We start from the raw sequence: 17,628 nt of genomic DNA, 5'->3' as shown, positions 1-17,628 counted from the left end.
ACGGATTGAAATAAACTTGTTTTCCCACAGATGCGTGAGAATATTTTTAGAAGAGAATTTTTGCATTATGTAGTGTAGTTATAATCACTTGCAGCCTTAAAGCATTTAATAACTGGAATAAAAAAATCCATTTCTCAAAGTGAATCAATGTAATTCCATTATGAATGCCATCAAGATTATATATTTTTACCTATAATCATGATGCCAATTCAGACAAGTTCTTTAAAACCCAAACTTTTTTTCAGTCCACTTCATTACCCACAGTTTCACTACTTTGACTTTCAGAAAAAACAGGACACGAGATCTTCTTACTATTGAACACTAAGCATAAAATAATTTCACAGCTACATGTTCTCTAACATCTTCTTTTGTACTGTCAGGGGCCACGTCGTTATCTGAAATAAGAGCTTCCCTTTTTTTGACAATATTTTTTCTTCACAGCGTTGGTTTACATGGTCCTTGTTACCGCCTGTCACATCCAGCATTTCCTTTCAGTTGTTCACTTTCCTCTGATACAGAGCCTGCTGCAGCTTAAGAGCATTTTCCATCCCTTCCACCAGAGGAGTCTTTAGCTATAAAGACTTGCATGGTTGCAATGGGCAAGTCAACCACGGTGTACTACACTGGCACTTCACAAGCAGGTCTACCTGCACTCCTTATGTGACCTAGCTTCGGAACAGCAATTTTCCAGTGCAACATCTGTATTTCTATTTTGCTCATTAGCTCTGAGTACTAAGGATGCCAATGCTTTCTCCAGCTTCTGTGTTTAACAGCACAGAAAGTGAATGCACAAGAAAGCACATCCTTTCAGTTGCCTTCAGCCTGCTTTGTGTTGGTCCAGTATCTCAAACCTTCTGGAAAGCCAGGTGGCATGGTAGCTTCCCAGGGGCAGCGTATCTCCTCAGAGATGCGCAACCACAGACATTCAAAGTGGAAGTGGGCAGAAGACCAAAGCCCACTAGCTCTAACAGCATTTTGCAGATAGCAACAGCACCTCTTAAATCACAGTTCTCAAAACCTCTGGATCATGAAGCCAGCCTGAATTTGCCTTTGCCCATTATGCTTCAGAACAAGCTCGGAAGAGCAGACACGCCATAAACCTGGTATCGTGCAGCCTGCCCACTGTCAGAGAGAAAAAAAAAGAAAATAAGTATGTTCATACTGCGACTATACCACCCACATCCACTCGTAAAGTGAAAGTGCACGAAGTGAGAGGGGATGACTTTGTAGTTAAACCATTAGATGAGGAGTCAAGAGACCTGAGCTTTCATCACAGTCCTACAAGAAATTCCTTGTGGATAAACCACAATCTTTCTTTGACTTTGATGTTTTTCTCTAAAAAAAATTAAAAATGGCCACTTCTTGCAGACAACTGTAATTAATGACCACTTCTTTGGAAATCAAATCCATCCATGTTTATTAAGTGCTTAGAGATGATTAGTTGGACAGCAATATACCATTGCTAAAGTGTTGTAACTGTAAAAGCTCACATTGAAACTATTGTCCTACAGATGTTAAAAATGACCATTTTTATGGGTGTTATTAAGACCATAAAGTAGCGACATATAAATTACAAATTAGGAAACTCTAGATTTTAGCCATAGTGGCTTGATCAGCTGGTAGCTCTTGCATACAGAGCTACAGTGTACATTTACACACACGCATACATAATTTTAGTCTTACCTGTTTCCTTATATTAAGGGCAAGCATCAGTGCTGTTCCGTGCACTCTACTACATTTCATTTTGACAAGTAGGGAAGCCCAAAACAGAGTTATCTCATGGTGGGTGCTGTGCCTTTTTATTAGAAAAGCATTACCTATACTTTAGAAGTGAATGATTTACTGTGTACTATATAAGAAATCTCCAGCACATGTCTCCCAGTCTGAATTCCCATATCGCCACGACTTCTCTTTCCACATGTTACAGCAGATGCTCAAGAATGAACTCATCTTGTCTGGTAGCTAGACTTGGCGGTCTCTAGGAGATGCCCACCAGCTTCCCTTTTGTATTCAAGATTCAGGGTTTTCTGTCACCAATAACTCTCAAACAAGAGCTAGAAGCTATATTAAAGCAGCGCCCCCAGAAGCCAGTCTCTGCTCCGTCTGCCTTGCTCCTGTTCATGTTCCTATCATGAAAATCAGCCTGCCCTGTCTCTGCTAACCAATGAGAAAAGACAACTTTGGGTTTTGGTCTTCCTACCAAGACTTCTCAGTGGTGTATAAGGAATCGCGTTTGTAACTGGTCTTTGCAGTCTTCGTTGCAGTATTGCAACTTACTCATAACCTATGAGTTTCCAGTTTTTGCCACGTTTGCTCTTAGAGTGCTACCCCTCACTTTGCCCTCCCAACTGCTTTAGCCTGTTAAGAGAAAGCTGGAGACTGCTTTGCTTCTGCTGCCTGCCCCTCTCCCTCTTGCAGCCCCGTGCTCCGCGGGACACAACCTGCAGTCAGTTCTGTCAAACACTTGATGATTCGGTTCCAACGTTTCAGTTCTGTCTCCTCTCATTTGTGAGATGGGAAAGTCCTGGGAGGGAGTTATTTAGATATTCCTCCTCTTCCCAGAGCTGTTCAGATTTCTGTAACTTGTGCAGTTATTTATGGCAGCTTGGAGTCATGGAAATGTATCACTGCTAAGGGAGACCTGCCATAATCCAAACCAGTATTTCAGCTACTCGCTTTACCGGTGTTTTCAACACAAGTGCCCTCTGTTGAATTTTCTGTCCGCTCCTGGACAGCAATTGCTTCCTTCCTGGAACAGCTGATTAAGCTCTCTTTTTAGTTGCTCACTTCTTACGATATGAACATCCATCAGGTTTGCCCTTGAAGAGTATGATCAGCCTTCCAGAGAAAGTTCCTCACTGAATTGCTATTAAACAATCAATATTTCTAGTTGGATGTAAGGAAACCTGGTTCTCTCTTCCCTCCTGGTCACAAATCACCACATCGCTGCTTTTGTTTCTGCTCTCCCCAGACCTCTTAAAATTGATCTTTTCCCTTGTGGCAGGCCTGAACAAAGATTTCAGCAACCGGCTGTCCAATAAGTCATTGCTTTGGATGCTGCACAGCATTAAAGTCAGTATCTCCAGACTGGTTTCCTTCTCCTCTACCAGGTCTCCCAGCTTCCAACTCAAGAAAGAGAGATCTCATTTATCCTTCGGCAGAAATAAAACAGAGCGTATCCGGTGCAAGTAACTGCAGTAACTCGCTAGGAATCCATATTCTTAATAAAACGTAGCGTCCTCCTTGCACAGAAGGGAGCCAAATGCCCTCAGTTACCATTTCGCTAAAGAATACCCTACAAATCGCATAGATTTAGAGTTCTTACATCCAATGTTTTTTGCAGTTCTTCATGTTCACGCGCTAAAAGGGTGTTCATTGATTTAATAAAGCCAAGGTCTAGAGAGATCTATAAATACAAGTATTTTACCCTGATGCATTATTGCCCTGATGCCCAGGACTGAACTTCTGCTCCTTCACAGATAAATTGCTTCCTCACTGGTTAACACCAACTTCCATTAGCAAGAGTGGTGGCAGACATATTTGGGAAGGTGATCCATGATAAAACACAGCTTCGTGTCTTTTTTTGTTTTCCCTTTGATTTCTTCACTCACCACATCCCATGCTCCTCCTTTCCCCATCCCCCTCTACTCAGAAGAATCAATAACTAATTATTTATCACTATTAGCTAAAAAGTTATCACTGAGTCTCACTTAAAATCTATTGAACTCAATGCAGTGATATACATCAACCTCGCGGGGCTCAAGATCAGGGTCCTACAGTTGCCAAAATTGCCTTCTAAGAGGCAGTCGGAAACAATTCTTTAAGTTTTTTATAGACTTGTAATAATGCCAGCTAATGGTAATATTAACAGCAATAATAGAAGGGGGGAGAGAGTATCTTGATATTTCTAAATTAGAACACTTTCTGTACGTTCAGCTACTCTCTAACTTCCAAAACGTAAAATGTAGTGCTTTCTGGTTTATACTTTTCTTCGCATTCAATAGCAAATTAAGGTTTATGGCTTTCTTTTAAATATCTTGTACAAAGTTTTATTTAGAACAACTGTTTTTCAGTAACTCCTAAAGCCTTGGCTTGTCCAGCTGAACTGGTCCCAAAAATGCTCAACTCCAAAGCAGAGTTACAAGGCAAGGCAATGTATCTCCCCAAAATGTGTATCAGCTAGGGACATTATTAACCACTGAATTCCCAGCACAGCAGGCAGTGACATCCTTGGAACAAAGCGCTCTGACGAAAGCATCACTGGCGCTTTCACTGTCGTCTCCTTACAGCGTGTGGAGTCACATTGCAGCCTTCACCTTGCACCCTTGGGCAGCTCCTCAGCCGCTGGCATGTGAAACTAAGCACGCGGGAGCTCGAAGCAGCCACGATTCCAAACCTTACCTTTCACCCTCTTTTGCTGAGCTACACACAAAGACTTTCACGTGCACCCCTGACTTTGTGAAAAAACAGCCTCCCTCCAAATTCACATGGTAGATGCGGTTTCACAATGTCATATTAAAGTCACGTACAACTTTGTGCCCGAGAGTTTTAAAGTCAAAGAAATGATTGCCAAATCATGGATTGGATTACTTTCCATTAGCTCAGCTCTGAGATAACCTTGTGTTACATAAAGGCGACCGTGGCACCCAAGATTTGATTATGTGAAATATTCCCCTCTCCGTGAAGTTACTTTTTAGTACAGGCGTGAATGTTCTTACTATCTGAAATCCAAACTTACCAGGCAAACACACATTATACAAGGGTTGTCTGTGATAAATGGTATCTGCAGAATTTCCCCTTCATTTTCACATTTTGCAACGGATCCTGAAATAGAAATAAAAATTTTTAAATACTGACATATTTCAGTTCCCCCAGCTGGTTTTGGAAACTGTCCTCATTGCACTCACATTTAACCCCTGCTCCATTCTTAGCCTTCAATTTTAAATCTTGCCTTAATTTGCCCATTTTAAGCAAGCAAGGATGTTAAGCTTTTCTATAAGATTCCAAAGGGAACTGGGAAATGACTGCCCTTTTATTGCCGCACAAACCTAGACTTTCTTTGTGCCCCAGTTATAGCAAAGAAGGACGCTTTTTCTCTTCTCCGATGACGTGTGGAGAATAATGAGTACTCCATGCAAAGCAGGATACTTCTATAACGGCAGATCCAGAGCTCACTGAAATCAGCGGAAAGCTGTCCATTAGACCCCGAGGACTTGGACCAGGAGTACAGCACGAGCCCTAAACCAAGCATCCTTTTAATGCACGACAGCCAACTGGCAAATGACTCAAAATTAGCAGGCTGACTGTCAAACTGAATCAAATTAGAAACCCCTTTATGGCCCTCACGCTGATTAGCCGGTATTGTGTCCTATTGGAATCACTTATCGAAATCTAACGGCTCCTCACTTACACTAGAAATTGATTCAACGTTTCCCCGTCTGTAGCCCAGATAGCAGGAAAATATAACCCTCGAGGGGAAGCAGGAAAATATAGCCCTCGAGGGGAAGCAGGAAAAAAAAAAGGGGGGGAGGAGGGTGTAAAAAAAAAAGGGGCCGGGGGCGGGGGGGTGGTAAGCATGGTTCTGGTGTTCACCTGCCCCAAACCCCGCGGTTACACCTCCGGGATGTCCGCCCTTCCCGCGCCGTGCCGGGCAGCCCCCGCGCCCGACGGCGGGTCCCGGCGGCAGGTGGGCACCGCGCAGCCTGCGCGCCCCGCGGCCGCTCCGCACCCCCTTACCTGTGAGCAGGGAGGAGGCCAGCGACCCGGGGAGGCAGAGGGCGCCCAGGAGGACGGCGGCGGCAGCGGCGGCGATGGCAGCGGCCGGACAACCCCCGCCGAGCCGGGGCATCATCCCGGGGGGTGCCGCTGCCCGCCGGCCGCGGGGCAGCCTCCGGGACGCGCCGTCGGGTCCGGCGGAGCCCGGCCGCCCCCGCACCGGGGAGCAGCGGGGGGTGGGGGTGGGGAGCAGGACGGGAGATAGTGGCCCGCCGGGGAGTCCCACCCCACGGCGGCAGCGGGGGAGGGGACTGTGGGTGCGGGGAAAGCAGCTGTCAGCGCCTGCCCCTCGGCCCCGCACCCCCTCTTTCCATCACCCCCCTTCCCCTGCCCGCATCCCTTCTTATACCTTCCTCTCCCCATAGTCCCTCCTCCGGCACCCCCCGGCCCCCATGCCTCCCTCCCCCCCCGGCGCACACACGCACAGACAGGCTGCCAGCCCCAGACCCCGTTTCCCTGCCGGGAGATGCCCGGCCACTCCCTCCCCCCGGCCCCGCCGAGCGCCGCCCGGGCCGCCGGTGGCGGCGTCGGGGGGCTGCGCCCGCGGCCGCTCGGCGGGTGGAGCCGGGGAGGGGGTGGTGGAAAGGGAGAGGAGGCTGGAGGAGAAGAGGAGGAAAGAAGCAGAAGAGGAAAAGGTAAAAGAGGAAGGCGCGTAGGAGGGGAGGAAGCGTGGATCCTCGGAGAGGTCCGGTGCGGCGCAAACCCCGGTACCTGGGCGAGGGAAGCGGTGGCGCCGGCTGCCTGCGGACGGCTCGTCCCCGTCCCCGTCCCCGTCGCCCGGCTTGTCTCGGCACCGCTTGTGCTTGCGGGCAGGTTTCACCGGCCGTCGGCGAGCCGGGAGGGGGAAGGAGGGAAGCGCCGAGAGACGGACGGACGGACACACGGACACGGGAGGCTGCTCGCGGGTAGCGCCGCTCCCCGGTTTCCCGCCCGGGCCGGGCCGCCGGCATCCCCTTCCCGCCTCTTCGTCCCCTGTGCTGCCCCCTCTCTCTCACGGCAGCCGCAGCACAAAACTCCCGCAGCCGGAGCCGGCCGCTTACCGGAGCCGCTGCGCCCCGAAAGAGGCTTTTCTCCCTCCGCGCCCAGCCCCGGGGCTCCCGCTCCCCATCGGGGCTCGGCGGGGTTGCGGCCGGGGAGCCGCAGGGTGACAGCCACCGCGCTGTCCCTCCCCGAGCCTGACCTGCCCTGCGCGTCCCTCGGTCCATCGCTCCCCGGTGGGCTGTAGCTTGATGCAGCTCCTCCTTAACACTTGCCATTTCCAGGTCCACGCTTTGCTATCCTCGGTGTAAACACGGGTAATATTAGCTACAGACATCACCGAAACCGAGCTTTTTTGCACGCACAAATGCACGTACGGTCTGGACGGGGATGACATTTCTGGCGGGTGGCAGGAGGTTTTTCTGTGGCAGATCTTCCCAAGCCTGTTGTACAAATCATTTTCCTTCAAAATGTAATGTTTCATTTCGGGGAAATGAATGCTGTCTGAAATAAACTAGTCTGACAACAAGCCGAAAAGCATTTTCAGATTTATACACGTTCTTATTTTCTTTCTTTTGCGGGGGTGAATGTGAACTGCTATTTCAAGAAAGCTTACGGTAGTGGCAAATCAGGTGCACGGCAGGCTGGTACGTACAGGACTACTCTAAATACATTTCACTTCCCAGTAAGATGCAAGACAATTAGATTTGCCTGTTCATTTGAAGAATAAAACCCCAAAGCCAAACGTCTGAAAGCCTGCATCTTTGTTCTAAGAAGTGAGATAGGTACACTTCATTTCCAACACAATTTGTCACCTACCTTGAGGGTAGGAAGCAAAAGTCCTAAAATATCTAAGATCGCACCTATGATAGGGACTATGGAAAACTGACACCGGTAAACTTGTAGACATCACTAGCAAAATCCCTCTCTATGAGAAAAGAAAGCCTAACTTTTTCTTATCTCCCAACCTCAATACGTAAGGCTGAAGCTGCATATAATCTAGATGCTGTTAAAAGGGGTTTATATTCCCTAAAAATAAAAAAAAAAAAAGGGGGCATACAAAATTTGCTTCACGTTGCATAGAATGCATAACAAATTCAGTACATAAGTATAATGTGCGTAACCTGGATATATTCTTTTCTGGGCAATGTCATCTTCACAATTCCCTGCATTTTAAACATAGATGAGCCTGTTGGGGTACATATCATTACGCAGTACTCCAGAAGAGATTTTTCACATGTCCGAGTGTTTTTTCCATTGGAAAGATGTACTGAGTCTTTTGGCAAACAGGCTTTTTCTTACTTCTCTATCTGTAATCAGTGGCTATGTTTCCCTTTTCTAATTCCAGTGCAGCCACAGCCCTTCTAAAGCAACAGCCGTAGGAAAAAAAAAAATAAAAATCTACCCTAATAATTTCTCAAGTGACAACTACCACAGGAGAGTACTTATATCATTGCGTGCATCAAATCTTCTCTTCATGATGGTCTAAAATTCATTAAATATTAACGTCGCCCAATGTGAGAAACATACAAATCACAATGAGGGCATCAAATAACAATTCAGGCATCCAAATAACAGCGGGGAACTTGCTAAAATACTCTGAAAATGGAAAAAGTTTCATGTCCTTTATAAAATGAAGACAAGAGGCGACAGCAACTGAAATTCACGCTCAATCCCTGCCATAACTCATTCAGTTAATAAGAATATATCAAGAAATCATACCTAAGGCAGGGCATTTACAGAGCAATACACACAGGTTTCTTACGCACGTTTACTTTTCCAGTGAAAATAAATAAATAAAAGGTGTGATCATCACTAAAGCACCTTCCGATTAGGCCTAAAACTTACCTCTGAAACAACATCTACAGCATGAAAATATCATCTGTGGGGTGAGCTCACTGGGTCTGTGACTCTTTCATGGTAGCGCCAGCGTTGGGGTGAGGAATTTGTCCGTCTTCCTTGCTTGAAACACCTGCTGAAATGGGACTCTAAGCCTCCCCGTACCATGCCTACGCCACACTTCACAGACACTAAAAGAGCTTGCTGAGGGCCGTCGTCTGTCTCCAAGTCTCCCAATGCCCTGGGGTTCCCTATCTCCCCTCTCATCGGGGAAGAGGGGAGATGCTCGTCATTAGCAGCAGCCTCTGTTTCCTCCCGATACTGATAATGGTGACATGTCACGAAGGAAGATCACTCTCTCATTTAAATCTCTCATGAAGTAAAACCCAGCCTGGGAGGGAAATATCCTCCCACCTTAGTTTCACCCATTCAGTGCTACAGGTATGGTATTTGTCTCAGCTTTTTACCTCTCCCTTACCCTGTTTCCCAAGTCTACCTTATCGGCATCCTTTCTGGTTGTAATGCCACGTTAAGTACAGTTTCAAGGAGGTTTTTTTCCCCTTTTGCATCCCTGTTTGAAGAGGTCCTTACTCTCCCAAGCAACATCCAAAGCTGTGGTAATTTTAGCAAAATCAGAGGGTCACACTGAAAACTGTCCCCTGCTATCGAATATGCATAGTGACTTTGTTATATGCCAGCAGTTAAAATAGAAGTCACGTCATCAAAAAAAACTTACCTCTTTTGCATAAGCATTACATGGTATCAGTTGTTATTGAAAGGATACGTTCGTTAGTTCTGTTTATTGGTCAGCCTGGGCTCATCCAGCTTGGCAGAGCGGTCGCTGTTCACAAATACCAATTCGTATGTTATTCGGCACTTTCTTCAGTGATGCTGTCTCAGCGGTCAGCCATTAAACAATGTCAGCCATTAGCTGGTCGTAATAAAGGTTCAACTTAGCACCCACCTAAAAAGGAAAAAAAAAAAAAAGCTTTATGGTTAACAATAGTAACAGTGAAGAAGATGGCGGTGATCACATTCACATCTGTCTTCATGATTATCAGTTTTACTGGCAAGTCAAAATCGCTAGAAAGCCCATTCTTCATGGGCTACAGAATTCTTCCAGAAGCGGAGGAAGGCACTGAATCACTAAAATTCACACATATTTTCTTTTGTTTAGGAAATTAACTCTTCTAGGTCTCGGGCACAGGCCTTCCTTAGGGTCCCTTACCACGCGAGAAAGTGTGCAATAAACATGCTGCATAGGAACGTGTATACATCAGCATTGGGAGTGTCCCCACTTTTATTACTCTTATGTTGATACGCATTATTTTAACACGGTTTCTTCGTATTTATGAGAACATCTCAACATAAAGGAATGTCTCTGATAGCCTTCAAAACAGTGTTTATCTAAATTGGCACAACTCACTGACTCCAGTTCTGGTTTGCTAAATGACAAGGCATTCACAAGGCACTGAAGGTGGTTTGCATATCAGATTGATCTTACACATTTCTATTGTTATGAACATTTTACTAAAGGTAAATTCTCGATCCAATAACTTAGAAAATGAAAAAGAAGGTCACGCACATCTGCCGTCATTGGAGGCATGGGTCCGATAAGCTTCAACCCTGCGAATTCTTGCAGAGAGACCTGGAATTTAGGAAAGTACTTTATTATCATTGTGCATTAGCACACAGCAATCGGGAAGCTCTGTGGTAACTCGGAGGGTCATGACGGAGACATCACACTTCCGCGCAGGACAGCGGACGGGAGTTACCCTACTGTTGATCCTTCAGTGGCCGATCAGGTCTTCGGGGTTCAGTCGTACTGAGTTGGACTGCAGACCCGCAAATGCTTGTTATGCACTGTTCATACAGTTCTGTGCTTAATCGTGTTTTAAAGTTAGGAGTATCTACCAGTGCGAACAAACTATTTCTCACAGGGACTCTTTTCCTCCAAGAGATAATGTTAATAAACCTCGAGACTGGCCTGAGTCTATCAAAGGGGTACTCCCGACGAAGCTCCCCTACTGCAAAATATTCAGAAAGCTAAATGGATGTAAATGAGGTCTGGAGACCACACTAAAAGGTTTTAAAACTGTAACAGGATTAAAAATGGCATATGGTCAAAGTCCTTAAATAAAAGGAAAGTACAAGAAAGTATCTAAAAGTTACAGTGAGACTTACTTGAATAAATGTTTATAAATTTTATCAAATAACTCATCATTTTGACAGTTTTCCATAAACCCCTGGAACATGCAAAGCATTTAATTTATTTGTGGCAAGATAAAGATAATGAGTAACATTTTAAAAGTTTATTAACACAGAATGTCCTGGCACAGTCAAACTTGCATACTTCTATTGTTTAAATTATATTTTCTAAGAGCTCAAAAAAGTCAGCCTTACAAAAGGGAGTTTCTTGTTGCAAAAGTCCTCAAAATGATCCTCCTCATCTGTATTCATACAAATGCAAACCAAAGGAACAGAGCATAAACTAAACTGGTTATAAATGCCACCTGTACCTCAAACTGAAAAATACTTTTATGCAGCATAAAGTATCGCTCCGATGTGGAGACAATGGACAGCTGTCCATATCAAATACGCTAAAACAACAAAAAAAGTAAATTATAACAGAAATGCTGATGCCGCCTCAACTATGGGATTCCCAGCAGAAGCTATTCAAGAGGCCATAGGCCAAGCAAACAGAATGAAGCAGCATATGCTCGTATTCCTTTTTGTTACTTCGCTGCTGTAAATAGTTTGTCTTCCAGAGATAATAAAAATTATTTCGTGTGAGTTATGTGTTTTTGTGTTAGGTTTACCCTTGAACATCTGCTCTGTCTGATAAAGGATAAGAGCTAATGAAATCACATGAAGAGTGACATGCAGGAGGCACTTCTTTGTTTTCTATTTGTGAGACAAACCAAAACCCGCATTTTCCCCCGCTGCTGTACTACCTAATAAATGCAACAAGCAAGGAGTACTCCAGAAACCTTTTATAAAATGGAAGTTTGATGATTGCAGCTGAGGATGGACCCTCTCTGTACTAGAGAGAGCTGCTCTGCATGAGCAGAAATTCTTGATCCCACCCCTTGCCCCCCCAAAAAAGAAAAGACATGCTTATTGTGACAGATTTTTTTCCCTCCAGCCAGGATCCAGTTCAAAAGCAGCTGCCCTTACCCAGCACAGAAAGGCAACAGCTCGTGGTTTTGCTAAAAGACAAGTTTCCCACAGCGTGCGCCCCGTAAGATCATCACTTCACCTACTAAGACTCTACCCTGAGAGTTCATTCCTCCTGCCACTGTTCCTGTTTTACAGCACAATTTCTCCCAGGACTTTTTTTTTTTTTTTTTTTTTTTTTTTCCTGACTGACAATGCAAAGGCTTAAACTCAAGGCGTGAGGTTCGAGGAATGAAATACGCCGAGTCAGAGTCCTCCTCTCCTTCACATGGGTGCCCTCATTCACACTCAAATGAGCGAGAGGAGACCAAGGGCCATTAATTTTAAGTCATCTGTAATAAAAAGTTACGGCTTGTCGACAACGGCAGGGGAAAAAGAGAAGCTGCGGTGTGGTGGAGCTGCTGGCAGGTGGCGGTGTTGGGAGACCAGAGCAGGGATGAGCTGGAGCTGCTGCCACAAATAACCTGAACCGCAGATCTGGTTGGAGCAATCTAATCCATACGTGCTAACGTCTTGCTCTTACATGAGCGAAACGCTCCCTTGGTTTGTTCTCAGAATGTACTTGCTCTTTTTTTGCTCATCTGGCTTTGGCTGTACAGGACACTTGCTTTTACTGTCCCTGTCCAACATACTTTATTTTACCTAAAAGCAAAACAAAAGGCAGTTTTACAAAGAACATCTATTGATTGTTATTTTCCAGCTACAAAGCTTAAACAATTTACTGATTACTTTTTTTCTTAAGAAAATTGGCTACGCAACACTACAGCTGGTATAGGTAAGAAATCCTCCCTACTATTTCTTCTTGGCTTCTGATTTAAATGAAGCACACTCCATTAAGCATTAATACCTGATCTGTCCTACTGACCGACAGTACCACACGTGTAGAGGGCAATGAACTGACAATCCTAAGCAGTCTTTTTCAGCTCCAACCATCAAGATATGTCCAGATAATATACAGGAGCAAATTGGGGCAATCCTGCACTGATCTGTTGAAACTTCTGCTGGTTATGCAGTTTCATAATGAGTAATATAGCTATTATTAAAGAAGCATTACTACAAGATTTAATAGTTATACTGAACTGCCCACCAATTTGACCAATTAAACCCTGGATATTCTGCATGTGCTTAAACCCAAGAGTAGACAAGAGTATACAAATAAGCAGGTACGCCAGCAATGACAAAATTTGTTAAAAAACACGTCTCATTTTGCTACCGATTCACCCAGGTCAGATTAATCTCAGACCTTCACCAAAAAGAAAACACACAGCCACTTTGGCAAGAGAAAAAAATGTACTTCCAGAAGGCAGTGTAATTCATCTACCTGCCTCTCAGCTACCTACGGCTCTTTCAGGGGGAGATGGGAGCATCATTAAATGTCCCAGAGGTGGACTTTCAGTGTCATTACACAGATTTGCAGTGGGGAGTTCTGCCAAATCCCTGAGTTCTCTGACAGTAGCATACCTCAAAATACATCATGTAGAAGCATGAGGTGAACAGAGACAGGGAATAGTATTTACTTTGGGAAAGTATCAGTCACATGTCTTGTATATATTAGCAGGTCAAACCCAAGAGAGTCAGCTGAATTACTTGTGACCAAAGAAAACAATTAATCAACAGTTTTAAGTCTTCGCAGAATTTTAAATATGTATTTACATGTGGTGTACCCTATTTATTTTAGGTATCTTTAAACATAGACTCTGAAGTCTCAAGGTAGTGGCTGGCAGGTATTCTGACATACAAAACGATGTCTTGTGAGAGGCTGGTTGGTGATAAACTATTTTCAGAACAGAATTTGTGGCTTTGGGGTTTTAATTAAGCTAGTTTGAAAAACAACACAGAACTACCTCTTTACCGAGCCACTTAAAGTTCTAACTGGTTTTAATGTTGTTAGGTCTTGATCAAATTGGCTTTGATATTCTTATGTTTTGATCAAATTGAAGTCAGTCTGTATAGCTGTAGTGTAGTTTGTATCGGTATGGAAGTCAGATAATATATAAGATAGCTATTATCAAACAAACAGAAGATTACGGTGCTGGAAGTATTTGGAAACTGCTCACCATGCTAATTAACCACATAACTTAGCCCCTTCCCCGGGGAACGTTCACACATCAGAGTAGCCCTGAAATTAATCCACACACTCAGCTAAGCAGCTGTCGGTGCCTAGGGTCTCCCAGGCTCTCCTTGGGAACCACTGGTTTCATGGAAGCCAGACAGAAACAAGCCCAAAACTCCAACTTTCCAACTGAAACTTTCGGAGAAAAGGCGTGAGACTGCTCTGGTACTTACAGACTATGCCAAGCAAGCTGCGGGACTCGGCTGCCCTCTGGCATTGCTTCAATAGCTTGCTTGGGACATGCACGGTGTGGAGCACCTGCAGGATGGAGACCCCAAACCTTTCCCCTAAGACATCATCCAGGGTGGTATTTCTCAACTCTCACAATTACTTTCTTAGATGGACTTGTTTTGAAGCGTGCATTTACCTTCATAAATGTTCATATTGAGAAAGAAAAATATCAAATAATAAATCACAGAACTGAGGGTTTCCCCACCTCACACTGGAGCTGATTTCAGTTCTGTTGTGCCAGAAGCAACTGGACTTCTTAAAGATAGTTTCAGTGCATCTTAATTTAAAAATAAAAAATCATCCCCACACTCCAAATGGTGATGAATCAACATCTGAGCATTCCACAAAATGACATACAGGCCATCTACTAGATAAAGTAACATTGTGAGCCCTAGCCAGTGCTCACAACAGTTCCACGCTTCACTTTTGGATCCACTCCAACTGGATGAATAGACAGCACAATTCCCAAAATGCAGGAATTTTGCTGCTATGAAGCACTCCGAGGACAACAATCAAGCCTCAGCTGTGTAATGATAGGATTTCAAAAAATGGCCATCTATTTTAAAATAGTCTCTGCGGTTTGTAAGGCCGTTTCTGCAGAGCTCAGAGGATAAAACGCACATGCTTTCGCAGGCTTTCGGCTGCTGGCCCAAGCGCAGAGAAGGATTAAGACAAGACAGTTTGAACTTGCATGATGCAAACTAGAAGAAACGAGGAAGACAAGATGGCTCTGAAAGCTATACTTTGTTTTCTCCTAGAAGAGGTGCAATGCAAACTAAGTATTTTTTCACAGCTAGCTGGATCCAGCCAGATTGCGAAGGTATGAGCATGGAAGCAGCCAAACAATAGCTCTATTCACCCGCAACCAAATTCTCCAAATCTGGAGTCTCACTTTCTGGGTTCCCAGACTGAGCCACGGGCCTCGAGTTTAATTGGGGTATCTAAAAAAATGAGCGCAATCCAAATTATCAGTTAGTTTTGATAATGCAGGCCTTAGCAGGGGAAAGGCCAGGGACTGAGGCCAAGCCTAGCAGAGGCAGTGTGGTACATTAACCCAAATCTATCCCTGTGGGCACACAGTGAAGATGAAGAGAGACGTGGGAGCCTGTAGGAAAAGGCAAAACCCTATTATACTGGTTTATGAGTATTTTCTAAGCACCACCTGGCACTATAGTTTAAAAAGCGGGGAGCCAGGTGCTACCTCTGACACGAGCCAGGAGGAGGCACGGAGCTGGGGGAATCCGTGGCGAGTCTTGAGGGATGCTGGCACAGCCCGACTGCAGATACCGCCTCTGCTGGAGCAGAAGATTTACCCTCCAGAACGTGAAACTGAGCGTCCCCGCTTCTGCCCTGTCCGAGAGCACAGGGGAGCCTGCGTGAGAGAGGGGCAGAAGGGGAAAAGGCCCAGCGCATGGCTCCGGGGCTGCCCAGGCACACTGTCAGAGCCTCAACTATCCCAGTTTCAGTTTGTCCTAGCTGAGAGTCAAACCCACAGACTTCTCACCACCCAAGCCACATGACTAACAGTCTAGCCTCGAGTAATGATGAAGCAAGCACAAGAAATTAAGGAGAAGGGTGCTCCTTTTGCTTATACCCTCTGGCTGTTGGGTTTTTGTTGTTGTTTTTTTTTCTGAACAAAAATGTCCTCTGGCCACTCTGGTGAGTAAGTTTACCATTTTGGAAACTGCTCAGCCCCACCCATTGGATGCTGAATCAGTGAGAGTTATACAACTTCGTTATTTACAGGTGGTTTGATTTGCTTACCGCTGCTGTGCCGCTCACTTCACTTGCAGTAGTGCACAGCTGGTTTCAAAGAAGACTTAGCTATTGACAGGAGTAAAAGTGATGCAGAGAAGAAATAATTTGTCTTTAAAATTGATGACTCTGGGAGCACCTACAAATTTAGAGTAGGAAGGCAATGACCAGAGAGAGAGAAAGAGGGGAATGAGTTTCAGTCCAAAGTCAACATGGAAATGATTTGGTAACAAACCTCTCTGCAAAAAGTCACAGTGCATGTGGGTTTCCACAAATGTTATCTCAAAGCCTTCCCCAGCTCTGCTATAGCAAACCAAATAAACAAACATACAGATAAATGCCCAAACTCACTTCCTAGCTTAGCCACAGAGGGATGGACGTGCCTACTGGTTTGAGACCTGAGGAGCCTAACTCAGCTAAACTCAGGGTTCAGATTTGTCTACTGGATATCTCCAAATGATAAAGGGGTGGAAAAGCATTTGTAGAAATTGTTTTTCTGGCCAGTGCAATAATCCTGAACAAGTAAGACCAGACTGTGTTTTTGTGCCTATCAGTTTTAGTGCAACCAAAATTGTCAAGCTGAAAGTAGGAAGCTCACCAGGCTTAGCAATTAGGTCCTCTCCCAGCATGCTGTAAACTGGAAACCAAAAATCAGTGGCCAGGTTTGAAAAAGTTGATCTTAATGAGAAGCGAGAAAGGTTAAATGTATGAACTCCGTTACTCACTGGGATTTATGTGCTCAGTTCTAATTTTAAGTTTGGTTAGCCCAATAAAAGGTATCACATCACCGTCTGGGTAGCTGTCGTACAAAAAACAATGCAGCTACCAACTTTCCTCTGTTGGATGACATACTTGGGCAGTAGCCCTTTTAAAAAAGCTTCAACTTCTTTAAAGCACATTTGGTTTTCCATTCATTATTTTCCTGATGCTGAAAGTGATGTTATTCATCCCAGAGAAGAATAGCTACCATTGTATTTTAAAGGTTTAACCAAAACACTCATTTTGCTGCAAGTTTTCCTTCTTTCAGGATTTTCACAGTATCACAGTATGCTAGGGATTGGAAGGGACCTCAAAAGATCATCTAGTCCAATCCCCCTGTTGGAGCAGGAACACCTAGATGAGGTTGCACAGGAAGGCATCCAGGCGAGTTTTGAATGTCTCCAGAGAAGGAGACTCCACAACCTCCCTGGGCAGCCTGTTCCAGTGCTCTGTCACCCTCACTGAGAAGAAGTTTCTTCTCAAATTTAAGTGGAACCTCTTGTGTTCCAGCTTGAATCCATTACCCCTTGTCCTATCATTTTAAAACACATCTACAAAGTGGCTGCTGGGCAAAATCATCAGTTTATGGTCAGTGGGATGTGGTAGAAAAAGAAAGGAGCAAAAATGAAAAGAAATGAATGACATGATTGCAAGAGTGACTTCTATCTACAAAAATGTGGATGACGAGAAGGACTAAAAGCAAAAGAAGGACTCCACTCCCCAAGAGATGAGCTAATGAATGCTGAATGTGGAATGACTTTGTTAAAAAGAGAAACAAAAATAGAAAAATAGAATCAATTCTTAATACACCAAGTGTGTGCCATCCACAATCTAAAACCACCTACACATTCACAACTGTCTTCCACCTTGGTTTTTTGCCAATCTCACCTGTAGCACTTAAACAGAAGACCTCCCTTTACCTTCTCCAGTCCTGCTTGCCTGCAGTGAAGAAGTATCATCCACCTCCGCTTGGACCTTGCTTTCCTGTGACCCTCCATCTC

General features: G+C 44.7%; 1 protein-coding gene across 1 annotated transcript in view; it reads right to left on the bottom strand.

Annotated features, from left to right (window-relative positions):
* BMPER (BMP binding endothelial regulator) overlaps positions 1 to 5,848 on the bottom strand; it is a gene marked incomplete at its 5' end in the record, with an annotated part of 146,425 nt that extends 140,577 nt beyond the window's left edge. Inside the window, 2 exons of the mRNA XM_082479218.1 lie at positions 4,739 to 4,824; positions 5,737 to 5,848. Coding sequence (XP_082335344.1) covers positions 4,739 to 4,824; positions 5,737 to 5,848 — 198 coding nt within the window. The remainder of the gene's footprint in view (positions 1 to 4,738; positions 4,825 to 5,736) is intronic.
* Positions 5,849 to 17,628: the final 11,780 nt, after the last annotated feature.

Source organism: Vanellus vanellus, assembly GCF_965231255.1.
Source record: "Vanellus vanellus genome assembly, chromosome: 2".
NCBI lineage: Eukaryota > Metazoa > Chordata > Aves > Charadriiformes > Charadriidae > Vanellus > Vanellus vanellus.
This window is presented reverse-complemented; position numbering and strand designations above follow the sequence as displayed.